This window comes from Epithele typhae, assembly GCF_022376455.1.
Source record: "Epithele typhae strain CBS 203.58 chromosome Unknown BXZ73scaffold_102, whole genome shotgun sequence".
Lineage (NCBI taxonomy): Eukaryota > Fungi > Basidiomycota > Agaricomycetes > Polyporales > Epitheliaceae > Epithele > Epithele typhae.
The window spans coordinates 67,842-81,653 of record NW_025954293.1 but is presented as its reverse complement, the minus strand read 5'-3'; the positions used below and the strand labels follow the sequence as shown (position 1 = coordinate 81,653).

At 62.6% G+C, this 13,812-nt stretch overlaps 6 protein-coding genes across 6 annotated transcripts; 3 read left to right on the top strand and 3 right to left on the bottom strand.

Moving 5' to 3' along the window:
* Window positions 1–2,296: 2,296 nt before the first annotated feature.
* Window positions 2,297–3,864, top strand: BXZ73DRAFT_93056 (uncharacterized protein; the record flags this gene model as incomplete). The annotated part of the gene is made up of 2 exons (XM_048026571.1): window positions 2,297–3,446; window positions 3,485–3,864. The coding sequence occupies 2 exons, from the start codon at window positions 2,297–2,299 to the stop codon at window positions 3,862–3,864; spliced, it is 1,530 nt and encodes a 509-aa protein (XP_047872017.1).
* A 979-nt stretch (window positions 3,865–4,843) lies between these two features.
* On the top strand, window positions 4,844–6,863 carry BXZ73DRAFT_55813 (nucleoside phosphatase family-domain-containing protein; the record flags this gene model as incomplete). The annotated part of the gene is made up of 3 exons (XM_048021401.1): window positions 4,844–5,022; window positions 5,321–6,367; window positions 6,428–6,863. The coding sequence occupies 3 exons, from the start codon at window positions 4,844–4,846 to the stop codon at window positions 6,861–6,863; spliced, it is 1,662 nt and encodes a 553-aa protein (XP_047872016.1).
* Window positions 6,864–7,042: 179 nt separating this feature from the next.
* Window positions 7,043–8,073, bottom strand: BXZ73DRAFT_55804 (uncharacterized protein; the record flags this gene model as incomplete). Its single annotated transcript, XM_048021397.1, has 2 exons — window positions 7,043–7,518; window positions 7,578–8,073. 2 exons carry the CDS (start codon window positions 8,071–8,073, stop codon window positions 7,043–7,045), a joined length of 972 nt encoding a protein of 323 aa, XP_047872015.1.
* A 428-nt stretch (window positions 8,074–8,501) lies between these two features.
* Window positions 8,502–10,189, bottom strand: BXZ73DRAFT_55807 (uncharacterized protein; the record flags this gene model as incomplete). Its single annotated transcript, XM_048021399.1, has 2 exons — window positions 8,502–9,926; window positions 9,989–10,189. The coding sequence occupies 2 exons, from the start codon at window positions 10,187–10,189 to the stop codon at window positions 8,502–8,504; spliced, it is 1,626 nt and encodes a 541-aa protein (XP_047872014.1).
* A 356-nt stretch (window positions 10,190–10,545) lies between these two features.
* Window positions 10,546–11,079, top strand: BXZ73DRAFT_55790 (uncharacterized protein; the record flags this gene model as incomplete). The annotated part of the gene is made up of 4 exons (XM_048021395.1): window positions 10,546–10,653; window positions 10,711–10,798; window positions 10,852–10,930; window positions 11,034–11,079. 4 exons carry the CDS (start codon window positions 10,546–10,548, stop codon window positions 11,077–11,079), a joined length of 321 nt encoding a protein of 106 aa, XP_047872013.1.
* A 567-nt stretch (window positions 11,080–11,646) lies between these two features.
* Window positions 11,647–13,514, bottom strand: BXZ73DRAFT_107186 (uncharacterized protein; the record flags this gene model as incomplete). Its single annotated transcript, XM_048016858.1, has 4 exons — window positions 11,647–12,021; window positions 12,138–12,326; window positions 12,385–13,214; window positions 13,265–13,514. 4 exons carry the CDS (start codon window positions 13,512–13,514, stop codon window positions 11,647–11,649), a joined length of 1,644 nt encoding a protein of 547 aa, XP_047872012.1.
* Between the last annotated feature and the right edge of the window lie 298 nt (window positions 13,515–13,812).

Sequence of the window (13,812 nt, the reverse complement as noted above, 5' to 3'; positions counted from 1 at the left end):
AAAGACTGTTGGTGAGTGTTGCACACCTCCTGTATTTTCGCCGATGGCATCGGCACCCGGTCGGTTTACTGATCTCGCAGTGCTCGGGGACACTTTGCAAGAGCCGATCGATAATACGTGATCCGGGGTGAAAGCGACTGATGCGATGTTGTGCTACATCGGGTCCAACTCTTAGGTGCGCGGCTTGCTATATACGCATGCGCTGACGTCCTCCGTTGACGATGGGCTGTGCGATGCTCAACCCAAAGACCAGTGTTGAGCGTCGCTGGCCACGCCATCGAACAAGCCAGCAGATTCTAAACAGAACAAGGCATCCGCGGTGCACGGAGGCATTGTGAAATCAAGTCGGCGTCCGGCCCCCTCCGCCCGACGAAGGCGATGATGGATTTGGCAAGTCGGTGGGCCCCGCACCCAGTGACGGGGAGGCGGAGGGAAGCGGTGCGCGAGGCAATGTCGCGTCGCAGGGGACGCGAATTGTCGGTGAGCGACCTCTTCCAGTGCTGACGCATATAGCAAGATGTCGCTGAAGAAGCTGGGGTGGCAATACATCGTGGTATCGCGCGTAAACGCTCCGTTCAATCCAGCTTCTGAGGACCCGCACGTCAAAGTTGTCAAAGTTGCCCCCAAGAGGCCCGATGGTGAGCGGCGCGCTCTCGTGGACGCCGACCAACCACATCACGACCCGGCATCTGAGGCACGTTCTCCACGCAAGTCGAGGGCGATGCGGACGCGGGCTGTGCCACCGCAACGTTACTTCACTCCGTGGCCGGCGCGCGCGGGGAGAGTCGCGAAGTCTTTCCCACCGCCGTGCGCGCCACCGTCTCTCACCGGGTCCTCAACTTGCACGCTGCAGATTCCAGATTGCACGCTCACTCTCCGGAGTCTCACCCCGTCGTGCAGCGTAGACGGCGTGCGCACACGCGCTCGCCGCGCTCAATCGCGGGGGGATCGCGGGAATGGGGGTGGCGCGCGGGGGAAATGACTCGACAGACAGGCTGAGCAATCCGTGATTGGAGGGCATCCAAAGATCCGGCCTATCGCTCGTCGCTGTCGTCGGGCTTCTTTTCTCGGTCATGCGCCCCTCCCGAGCCGGTGGGATTGGACGCGGGCGCTCCGACCTTGGTCGGCCGCTGCGCGCCTCCGCAGCCTCGCCCAACGTGCAGCACGCCCGAATGCTTTGAGATCGCTGATTGTGCGCAGACACTGGAACTAGTGGTCACACCAATATGATATCGAACAAACTTTGGAACGCGAATACGATCAGGCAAGCGGACGAGCACACCAGGGGAAGGGGCGTCGGCCGGTTGTCGGGGCGGTCGGGAGGGGGAGACGGAGCGGAGAGGCGTTCGGCGACCCACATACCTGGGGAATCGGCACGATCGATGGCACGATCGTGCCGCCGTCGCCGCGCGCCGTCGGACGATTACAGTCGCGCCGTCGGCCGTCGCGCGCGACCTCGGGAATTTCACCGAAGAAGGCGGCCGCGCGCATGAGGCTGGCGTCCGTGCGGCGCGTGGACAGGGCGGATATCCCGAAAAGGCGACGGAGGGCGGGGGGCGGGGCAACGAGGCGGCGCACGATGCACGAGGACGCGCGGCGACGAGGCGGGCGGGCGGGGCGGGGCGGCGTCGCCGCTTCGCGCACAGGTGGATTGTGGAGGCACGGACGGCCGGCCGCGAGCTGCCATTCCTGGCAGGGGCCATGGGAAGATCTGTTTGCTGACTCGGGAGGCCCGCGCGGTCCCGCAGTTCTCTGCGCGCGCGCCTGCGAGACTGCGCCCTGCGCGCGCAGGGGCTCTTGCGTGTTCGTGGACGTTCTGCTGCTCGCTGCGTACGTGTAGAACGGGTGCATACGTGGTTGTGGATGTACGTGCGTGGCCTGCTGGGCTGCGGACAGGCGGGACGAGTCGCAATTGACAGTGCTAGCACATGGTCGGCGTCTGCCAGGCACCGCCCACATAACCCAGCTTGGACACCGGGCGCCTCTGAGTCTGAAAAGCGATGAGTCGGGAACGATAAATGGTAGCCCTCCGAGTCAGGTCCGCCTGTTCATCCCTCTCTCTCACCCACCACCCCCACCACCTCCTCGCAGTCTTTGCCACTGTCGAGGACTCGCCTTTGACTCAGACGTAGCCTCTGAGCACCTCGTGAGTCTTTCCTCCAATCTCCTCGGTCTCGCCGTATTTCCGCTGGCCCGTTAAGCATTTTCGCTCTGCGCAATGCTCATGACTCAGTCTGTCCCCTCGCACAACGAGTCCGCCGAGTCATCTTCCGCGCCCATGCGCAAGATATCGCACATGACGCAGAACTGGCAAACGTCGCCATCCGAGGTCCAACCGGCATATCGCCAGACCTTATGTTCCCCGTCTCCTTCCCCTCTCCTCCCGTCGGCGGACCAATACGGCAATGACTCCTCATTCGCGAACACACCACTGATTTCGCCACCATCGCACCACAGACACCTCCCTCCGTTAGCGGGTTTGCCTACGGACGCCTCCCAACTTCCCCATCCCCCAACCGCAACCTTGTTTTCCCACCAGTTCTCGTACCCTCAACAACATCGTCGCGGAAATGTCGTTCCGTTCCCTTTAAACCCTGCGTCCACACGCGGACCCCCGGAAACCCACCCCAGTCATGGTTCCCCTAGCTTCTTCGACATCCAGAGTTTCGCACTCCCATCTTACCCGACTCAAAATGTCCCGGTAAACCCTACATCGACTCGTCCTCGGACATCCCACCCGGTCTTCCATTCGACATCGGCTCTTGCTGCCCACCATGGAATCCCCCAGTCTCTCCCACCAGTACCTCGCACCTCAAAGTTTGCAACAGTTTCGTCCCCAGCTGCCCCTTCAGCTCCAGCACCCCCAGTCGCGTCTAGCTCGTCAGACTTCGACTTCTCTTCCCTGTGCACCAACTACTTGACCATGCTCCAGCAAAAGCACGAGGAGCCCCACTCGTCCGAGGTGTCGGCGGACGCGGATACCGTCCAGGCGATAATGGACGTCATCCAAGGTACGCCCCATTTCATCCACACGGGGTCTGCAGGGACTCATCGCCTCTCAGCGTCGCCCGAGTTCCGCATGGCGAACGACTTCAATGAGTTCCTGACGTCGCCGATGGATGATTCTCCCTTTGAGGACTTCCTCACGACGCCTGCCCTCGAGTCGGCCGATATCGGTTCCGACATGCTCACCAGTCCCGCCATCTTCGATGCGGACAACTTTCCCGACATGGACGCGGCCATCTTCGGTGCCGGTGGACTGTTGAGCCCAGCGTTCGAGTCATCGAAGCTGCCCAGCTCGGCTCATCATGGCCCCCCGCTGCCGCACCCTGCGTTCGACTTCGACGGTCTGTTGACGATGCCCTCTCCAATGACGCCGTCCCTCGACCCCGCCTCCCTCCACCCGTCGCCACACACACAGCCCTTGAACGCCGCAGACGACGCTCGTCGTCCCCGCAAGTCGCTACCGACCGGGACACGCAAGAACATCACCCCGACGCCCTGGTCAGCATGGACGCTCCCATCCAGAAGCGTTCGTACATCACTCCTTCGGCCACGTCGCGCAAGGAGGTGCCGGCGGCTTGGATAAAGAAGAAGCGCGCACGGTCGCAAGCATTCGAGGAGGATGAGCTCGAGGAGGACCCGTCCCTTGCTCCCGACGACGTCGACGCCATTGAGGCGAAGCGTCGTCAGAACACTCTCGCGGCTCGTCGAAGCCGGAAGCGTAAGCTGGAGTACCAGCGTGAGCTAGAAGCTTCCGTCGAGCGTGAGAAGGAGGAGAAGGAGATGTGGCGGCAGCGCGCGATGCTGTTCAAGGCGTTGCTCGAGAGTCACGGACACGACGTGCCGACTTTCGAGATGTGATTCCCATGAACCCCGCTCGCTCTCTTTCCGCACTCTCTTGACTTACGCGCTATGTTTTCCCCTATATTCCGTCATCGCCGTCTGTAGTCGTATGCGCTTTGCTGCGACCTTCGCTGCTCCAGATCATCCCCATATTCCCCACTCCACTTGCGCTATGAGCGGCGTCGTATCCCCATCCCCATGCATCATCCTCCCCTCTTCCCCTTCGATAGTTGAAAAACCAGTCGCTAATTGTGGTGGGAGTAGTTAGTACCCCACCTCTCCCTGTGTCTTGTCTGTGTCATACCAGTCGCTTGTCGTAGTCGTCGTTGCTCAGTCCAGTCAGTCCACGTTGATGATGAATGCGAAAGTTGTACATCCTTGATCTTTCCGTGTGATCTCGTGTGATCTGCATGTTTGACGCTGTTCTGCAATGAACAGTGTTGCTCGCTCTGAATGAGGTGCATACATGCCTCAGTGTTGCAAACCTTGCGTTGGGATATCCAGTCCATTTGGACGAACAGAGGGCGTCTGCCAACGACCTAGAATATGTTCCAGCAGAAGGTCGCGAGTGGAAAGCGTGGCAAGGGCGGCACAGCACGGGTGCACGTTGCTCCCAACTCCCCTCCACTGAACTCCCACTTCCTCTCGAGGCGGCGACCGCATCCCGCTCCCCCTTCCACCCTCCTTCAGCGCTCAGCGCCCCATCTATCGGCCTACGTAGGCGACGGCAGCCACGGCCAACGTTTTCGCATCACCGCAGCCCGACTTCGGCGCCGGCTCTCCCTCCGAGTCTGCCTCCACCTCCACCTCCTCGTCCGTCCACCCCGCACCCCGCGTGCGCCGCCGTCTCTGAAGAAGACCCCGCACCCGGCGACACCCCCGCCTCCGCCTCGATCTCCGCCACCTCTTCCCCTTCCCCAACAAGCGGCCCCGCGCGCTCGACCTCGACTCGACCTCGGACGCGGACGCACCGAGCACGCCCGTCAACGCACACACGATGTTCTCCCCACGCAGCAGCAACTACGAACGGCTCGAGGGCGGGATGGGCCCCGGCCGGAGCGCGTCCGGGCGGCGGTTCGGGTGGAAGAAGTTCGCGCTCGGGGCGGTGGTCGTCATCGCGGTCGTATACTTCTTTGGCCCGCGGCGGGAGGACTTGGGCGAGTATGTGCCCGGTGAGTGTCTCGGTTTTGGTGAGCTCGGGAGTGTGGGGGCTTTGGGGGTGGATCGTGCGTGTCTGCGGTGCCGCACCGATGGGTTTGGAGGCGGGTCCCTTTGGACTCGGGCGTGGTTTGGAGTTGTGCTCGGTTCCCTCATCCTCTGCTGCTTGTAGTGTCAGGGGTGGAATGCACTGCGATCATCTATCTCGTCGGGTGGAGCATATCGCACATTCATGCTCTATACGCTTGTGCATTCAGAACCCTTCGTCTCATGTACTGACCAACCTATTTACAGGTGCGTTGAGACCGGACACAAGCTACCAAGACATCGACTTGGCCATGCCTCCCCCGGGCCACCCCACCACCACCAAACACACTGGGACCCCCGTTCGTCCGCCACACGACGACGACATGGCCCCCGAAGCCCGTCCCACCGACCCGGTGAGCGACGGCGATCTCACGAAGACGCATTTCTGCACCAAGCCATATAAGCCGGACCTCCCACTCGTCCAGTTCGCGCTCATGATCGACGCCGGCTCGACGGGCTCCCGGATCCACATCTACAAGTTCAACAACTGCGGCCCGTCCCCGGCGTACGAGTACGAGGTCTTCAAGATGCTCCAGCCCGGTCTCTCCTCGTTCCGCGACTCCCCGCGCGGCGCTGCCGAGAGCCTGGACCCGCTCCTCGAGGAGGCGAAGCGCGTCGTGCCCGCGTCCCTGCAGAAGTGCACCCCGGTCGCGGTCAAGGCGACCGCGGGCCTGCGCCAGCTCGGGACGAAGGAGAGCGGGGACATCCTCGCCGCCGTCCGGCAGCGCCTCCGGGACTACTACCCATTCAGCCTCCAGGGCGGGGACGAGGCAGTAACGATCATGGAGGGCGCGGACGAGGGCGTGTACGCGTGGCTGACGGCGAACTACCTGCTCAAGACACTCGCGAAGGCGGCGGGCGGGGAGCCGCCGTACGCGGTGCTCGACCTCGGCGGGGCATCGACGCAGATCGTGTTCGAGCCGACGTTCGACATGGCGAAGCCGGACGCCGGGCTCGCGGACGGCGAGCACAAGTACGCGCTCCGGTACGACGGCGGGACGCGCACGCTCTACCAGCACTCCTACCTCGGCTACGGGCTCAAGACGGCGCGCCAGAGCGTGCACCGCGTCGTCGAGTTCATGAGCAGCCTCCGCGGGTTGGGGCACGGAAAGGACGCGGAGGTCACGAACCCGTGCCTCGCGCAGACGACGAGCAAGCTCGTCGAGATCGAGGACGAGCGGCTCGGCGGCCAGTTCAACGTCACGATGGTCGGCAAGGATGTGGGCAGCTTCGACTCGTGCAACCGAGTCGTGGAGCTCGTCATGGCCAAGGACGCGTGAGTGCTCGTTCTCGTCCGTTCGCCGTTTCTTGCGTTGGTTAAGATTCGGCCCCGCAGGATCTGCTCGACGAAGCCGTGCTCGTTCAACGGCGTGTACCAGCCTTCGCTGATCGAGACGTTCCCGCACGGCAAGATCCTCCTGCTCTCGTATTTCTTCGACCGCCTCTCGCCGTTCATGGAGACCACCGCGAAGCCGCTCAAGGCTCCGATCCACATCTCCACCTTCGCGGAGGTCGCAAAGACGGTCTGCGAGGGCCCGAAGGCGTGGAAGGAGCGCTGGGGCTCGGACAAGGCGCTCATGGAGGAGCTCGAGGGCCGTCCGGAGTGGTGCCTCGACCTCACCTTCCAGCACGCGCTCCTCCGGCTCGGATACGAGCTCGGCGGGGAGCGTGAGGTGCAGCTCGGGAAGCAGATCGATGGCACGGAGCTCGGATGGTGCTTGGGCGCGACGATCGCAATGGTTACTGGTTCGAAGCTCGAGTGCAAGGTCTGATCGAGGATGGTTCTGGTGCGTTCAGGATCGCCTCTTAGATGCTGTGGATGCGTACATTAGTTGGTGGAGCCGGGTGTAATCATCGTAACTTATTGACAGTAGTCCGTGCGTCCGCCGCTATACATTCGTGTTTCCATGTCCCTACAGTCCCGACCGAGTCTATAATCGAACTCTCAAGATCAAGCATCGACCCTCCTGTCCCGCCGCGCCGCAGAGTACGACGGCAGCTCGTCCTCCACCCCACCCCCACCGGGCATCATCCCGACGTGCGCCTGCACCTTCCAGTCGTTCCCCTCCTTCCACTCGAACTCGCGCGCCCCGAAGTTGACCTCGAGCGCGCACACGCCCGGGCCCGCGACGCCCACCGCGGCGTACACGTCGTGCGCGGCGCGCGGCGCGTACGCGCCCAGGTACGCGTCCGGCAGGCGCGCGCCGTTGTGCGTGAAGAAGAGCGCGCCGGTCGCCCACGCGAAGCCGACGCCGACGGTGTCGCCCGCGGCGGCGCGCCCCGCGCGCGCGAGCGCGGAGCCGGGCGCGTACGTCTGCCCGCCGGACGGGTCCTCGAAGAACTTGCGGACGTCGTCGAGGTGCAGGCCGGCGCTCAGCCGGTTCCAGCCCGGGAGGCGGAAGGGCGGGTAGGGGCGGCAGGCGGTGCCTGGGCAGTTATCAAGTCAGTCAGCAGCAGCAGCAGCGGCGCAGAACGACCGCACGCACCGACGGCGACGACCGCCTCGTCGTCCATCCGGAGCACCTTGACCTCGAAGTACACGCCCGGCTGCCCGCGCGTGTCGTACAGGCCCGCGAGGAGCGGCAGGTCGCTGAGGAGCACCGTCTCCGGGCAGTCCGCCGCGCTCTCGACGGCGACGACGCCGTGCTTGCCGGGCGCGCCGCCGTTCGCGAGCCGCCCGCGGAACCGCGCGGGGTCGGGGGCGGCGAGCCGCCACGCGCCGCAGCCGTGCGCGCGGATGCGCTCGACGTCCGCGGAGGGGAGCAGGCGCGGCGGGTCGGGCGGGTGCGCGGCGCAGAAGGCCTCGCCGGCGTGCCAGTCCGCCTCGGGGGCTTCCGAGCGCAGGCCGTCGGCGTGCATCTCCTCGGGCGCGGCTTGCCAGGCGGGCGGGGCGTCGGTGCCAGGGAGAGGGTACGGGGGGGCGGAGCCGGAGGCCTTTGCTTTGCCTTTGCCTTTGGACTGGAGGGATCTGAGCCAGGACATGGGGGTTTATGGATAGCAGTTGGCTTCGGGTCGCACGGCAGCTCGGAATTGTGTGTAAAGCGCGGTCTGTGGAGTGGCGTGTTAACTGAGAACCCAGGAGAGCCATTCCTTACGCATTGTGGGCCTTACGAAGATGTATCTTAGGAGGTTGGTTCACTATTGGGGAAGTGGTGGTGGATGGCGGGTGGAGAGAGTCACTACATATGGTTACACTAGAACACCTATGTGTGGTACCGCCTCATCACGTGCATCCAACGGTTGTGACACGACCCAAGTCCGATATAAACTACTTGGATATTCAGCCCTTCACCGCTCCAGGTGGGCTTGCAAGCCGGCTTGCTATCACCCGCCTCTCGTCTTGCTGGATGCGATGGAACTGCTTAGCTTCCGCGCTGAAAACCTTGTGTGGGACGCTCCAGTGCGCCGAATTAGTTTGCAGCTTGTCTCGCGAGCATCCTTCTCTCGTCTTCGCGCATGTGGCGATAAAAATCCAGGTAGGTGCCTATCTTTACGCCCATGGAGCGTCGGCGCTCCGTCCGTATCTTGAAAGTCTTGCCGGACACATCGGGGCACCGTTGCGCGATCCAGAGCGCCAGTACCGATGTCATCAAGTCCTCTTCTTTGCGGTCGTCGACCTTGAGCTCGAGGTCGAGGTCGAGCCACTGAACGCGGCATCGGGGCTGATCTGCATGGAAGACTTGAAGCGCTTGGTCAACAGCTATTGAAGTGCCGTTGACGGGGAACGCGAGCGTGCGCAGATACGAGGCGTGAGCGCCGAACGCCTCGAGTATCCGGATGGAAGGGTAGTAGCCGTCGGGCACGCTACCGGCAGATGCGAAGCGGAAGTGCTCGATATGTGGGGGGAGAAGACTCAAAAGTTCAACGTAATCCTTTTCCTGGAGCTTGAATGGTGCGGGGAAAGCGAACGTGAGAAGGGTGAGGGCGTGGAACTCGAATAGTGGCCGCAGAGGGTCGAGTTTGGTTATGGCCTCGCCACGGAACTCCAGAGGCATGCGCTCCATCGGACGCACGGATAGCTCCAGAAGCGTGGTTGGGGAGAGTTGATACCGTAATGCGGAAAAGAGGGCGGGGAGAGCATCGTCGGCTATTTGGGAATGACAAACTATCTCTATTGACATCTTCGTGACATTCGGGAGGGTGACGGCGAGACTGAACGCAGTATAGGCCGCGACTGTGGTGACAACGCCGAATTCTTCGAGGTTGATGAACGCATTTGTGCGACGGAGCGAATCATCCAAGTGAAGGGTCTCTGGGAGGCATATTGAGACCGCGCGAAGGTTAGGAAGCTCTTGGAGCATTCGGAATCCGGGAGCATCGAGAGAAAGCCCTCGACATCTGAGATGTGTCAAGTGTTGCAGCCCCCTCAGCCAAGAAGCGTCGTCCATGGTCTTGTGCACTTTGAAATGAGAGGGGGGGAGAAAAAGAGCCATTCCCAATGCTTTGCCATTCAGCTCGAAGCACTTGATGGTGAGTCTCTTCAGAGAGGGAAACCGTCCAGAGATGAGATGTAAAGACGCAAATAGGTTGCGCGTGTCATCCTCCATCCAATCTACGATGCGGAGATGATTCAGATGTGGACCGACAAGCATGATGACGACGGCGAGAAGAGTGGGAGACAACCAAGTCGATGCTGTGAGACGCAACAAGTTGGGGAAGAGGACGAAAGTAGGGCGGGAAGCAGCGAGTTGCGAAATGATGTTTTCTCCGATTTTCACAGTCTTGCGGTGAGAAGACAGAGAGGAGTCTTCCTTTGATGCACCTAGGTGTCGCACATGACTGGCGTACTTCTGGAATCTTGTCCAATCCGCAGGGGTCAATACCCGCCTCAGACACTGGCAAAGTCGTGAGCATACAATATGGGGCACATATCGTCCCAAGCGCGCCTCACCTGCACGTAGCCGTGCCTATCGATTTCCAACGCATCTTGGGGGAGACACAGAACAAGTGGGACGAAATTGGGAAGGTTCCTCCACAAGACTTGCGTTGCGGGTTCGTGTGTCGTTTGGCTGCTACACGCCAAATTGGCCAGGGTGCCGTTGGATGAGAAGGCGCATATGTGCCGAACAACCTCTGCGATGCTGAGTGCCTTCTCCATTGTCTAGGACAAGAATGTTCGCATATTGCACGCAAGGGATATAGAGACACTGACTTACAAGAGCTATGGTGGATCGAAATTTTGCCAGGTCACGGAAGTGACCTGAAGTGACTGAATGTTGAATACGCAAGCTATGACCGCCGTAAATAGTGCGTGAGGGTGGATGGGGTGCGCACTTCGTCCCGCGCACACCAAGGTAGGAGTCGCAATGAAACCGTGTGCGTCGCGGGGCGACGCTCTTTCCCGGGGCGGCTGGAAGCGGCCCGGTTATGCCGGTTGAAATTTGGCGCCATGGGAGCCGGCAACTATGTTCTCAGAGAGGCTCTGTGGCCGTTTCGTACTTCAACCACAAAACCATGCTGTTCTGTCCGAACTGTGCAAACCTGCTAGTGATATCCGCCGAGACGGGATACAACAAATGGGCGTGCAACACGTGCGCCTATGAGTTCCCAATAACGAAACAGGTAGCATGCATGTAGCCGTTTTGTCGTACAGGCTCTACTGACATGTTCTCCTCGAAGATGACTTCGCGCACAAAACTAAAGCGCAAGGAAGTAGACGATGTGCTCGGCGGAGAAGAACAGTGGAAGCACGCTGACCAAACCGACGGTACGACCTGCTCGATACCCAGAGTCCTCTTCGCTCATTTACGTGGCCCACAGCATCATGTCCAAAGTGCGAAAACGGTCGCGCGTACTTCTACCAGCTGCAGATCCGGTCTGCTGACGAGCCAATGACGACGTGTAGGTGCTTTTTAAAATTTCCAAAACGCTATGTGCTGACAGTTGTGCTGTAACCAGTCTATCGGTATGCATCACGTATCATGAATTGCATCTATCTCAAGCATTTACAGCTGTACTGCTTGTGCGAACAATTGGCGAGAGCACTAGTATCGTTCATTGTCCTTGGCAGGTGCTCGATGCATTTCTTTGTCTTGGATTTCAGCACCGCTGACGCTCCCATGAAGGTTTACAGGACCGTCATTCCTTCCCTTGTTGTACTTGTATAGTTAGAAGGGTCAGCATCCGACATAGAGCAACTCTGGGCTGCTTTTCCGCTGTTGCAGCGCTGGTGGCGCAAGGCTGTATTAGTGATTTGACTCCTATATCCTCCTTTGCACGCATCAAGGAGCGCGCCAAACGATCGTACCACCTCGCTGCACGGCCGTGTGCGCAACCTCTGCATAAGATGCATGAGGCAACCACGACTCAGAGCACCAAGGTGACGTGCCAGTGCGCAAGCTCGCAGGCTTTCTTATGTCCATGTGTTGTTCTCTCTGGCTGAGCTCACAAACCAGCTTTCTCCCCTCGACCAGTGCTATTGCTACAGTGCATAATGGTACATGTCGTGGATGCACAACAGCGTACTAACACAGATACGTCCATCACTCCGATCACCATTCACGAGTCCACCCCCACGTCCTGCCCATGAGGAAGGCGACCTCTCACCACCACCTCCTACAAACTCTGCAGCCGATCAATGAAGATCGCCCACTCGACCACAGTGACTCCCCGACGCAGCGCCTCCTCCTTGACCTCGCGGTCCCGCGTCTCCTCGCTCAGCCTCGCCACCGCACGGAGGTGGTCGACGCGCAGGATCCCGAGCTCGCCCAGCACGGGGGCGATGTGCAGCAGCGGCGGGTCGCACGACGCGAGCATGAGCTCGACCGACGTCGAGGACGCGCGCAGCGGGCTCCCGCCCCCTCCCATCTCCACATCGACGTCCTTATAGCCTGTCCATGGCTGCTCGCGCGCAGCGAGCCCTGGCGCGGCGCGACCGGCGACCGCGGCGCGGGGACGGGGCACGGGCCCGACGAGCTCGTCCCGCTCCCGCTGCGCGGCGGAGTGTGGAGGTACGTGCCGCCACCCGGGGGAAACTGGCATGGACATGAAGGCAGACGGTCGTGGTCAGTCTCAGTCTCGGCCTCGGCCCTTGGACCGCGGCGCACCTCGTTCCTGCTGTCAAGCGACCGCTGCGGCTTGTGACGGCGCGCCTGCGGGGAGGGAGGGGCTCGGGAGGCGACGGGGCTCGGCGCCGAGGCGTGCGTGGGGGAGGCGAAGCCGCCTGCGTCGGAGGAGCGGGGGACGAAGTGTGGGGCGCCGTCCATGTCCATCGCCTCGCGGTACGAAATCATGTACTGTGAGGAAGGCCGTTAGCGGGGAGAGGGCGGGTCCTGAGGCGAGGCGGCGACTCACCTCGCTGCGCTCGTACGACGCGCGGCGGGTCTTCCCACCCTCCGGGTCCCGCACGCTGGTGTTGCGCGTTCGGCTGCCGTCCAGAGAGCTCCCGTATCGGGCGTGCTCGCTCACGACCCGGCGGAGACGTGCGTCGGGGTGTTGGGAGCCTGACGGCGCCCGCCTGTGTCCGCCGCCGCGATGGCCGTTGATGCTCCCCGTCCCGACCCCGGTCGCGGTCCCGTTCGCATACCCTCCACCGCCACCGCCATCCCGATAGTGCGCGTGGCTCTCCGTCTCGCCGCGCTCGTCCACGTCCATAGCTCCGAGCACGCTCCCGTCCACAGAGCTCTGCGCAACCCGCTCGCGCCAGAGCGTGATCGTGCGCGCGGGCGAGTCCTCGATAACGCGCTGCTCGACGAGCTCGACGTGGCCCCGCGTCCCGCTCACCCGCCGCGCGTTCTCCGGCGGAGACGGGAGCGACGTCGGCGCGTACGGCGCCTGCCTGCTCAGCGGGGAGAACGCCCCGCTCCCGCCCCCGCTCGCGGCCCGTCGCTTGTCCGCCGCGCCCCACCCGCCCCGCGCCCGCCTGCCGTCGTTCTCGTCCGCGCGGAGGGCGCCCGAGTCCGCGACGCTCGTGCTCGTGCTGCGCTTGAGCCGGTGCAGGGGCGGCGACGGGGGCGGGTGGTGGCCGCGCGCGCGCTGGCCGGGGCCCTGGAGCTGGTACTGGCGCTCCTGCGCGCGCGCGACGGTGTCGCGCTGGCCGGTGCCCGCCGCGATCATGCGCTCCATCTCGGAGACGTAGTTGCGGTAGCCGCTGACGGACTCCTCGCGGTCGGGGACGTAGTCCTCTGCGTCGCCGTGGCCGTCGGGCGGGGGCGCGTCGTCGCCGGGCGCCCACTCGGTCGGGACCTCGGTCGTGTAGCGTCGAAGTTGTCGTCGAGCGGGATCGTGAGCGTCGTGGGCGGCCGGGGCGAGTGGGTGTGGAGGGTAAGGGGGGCGTCCGCGGCGTCTTCACTGGGGTGGCGCAAGCGGGGGCGGTCGCGCCGTTTGGAGGTGAGAGAGGGTGAGAAGGGCACACCGTGGATGTCGTAATCTCGGGAGCGAGCAGAGGTGTGGTAGGACTCGCTCGCGATGTCGGAGAGGTACATGGTGGAGGACGTGGGGTCGGGGCGGACCCTTGGTCGTCGGCGGCGGTGTCCTTTGTGTCGTGAATGAGGATGATAGCGGTATCGGCGGGAAAACGAGTGCGCGGGCGATGGTGGAGGCTAGGTGCAGGGGGGACTGGGATTGGGCTTCAGCATCGATTGTCCGGTTGCCTCAGCAGTTCAGCATAAGTATGATGCCCGCCCGCCAACACGCGCATGCAGCGTGTTGAGCACGTGAGATGAGCCTGATCGTGCAACTCGCGCGGCTACCGGACTCCCGACGCCGCTCGGCGGTTCGAGG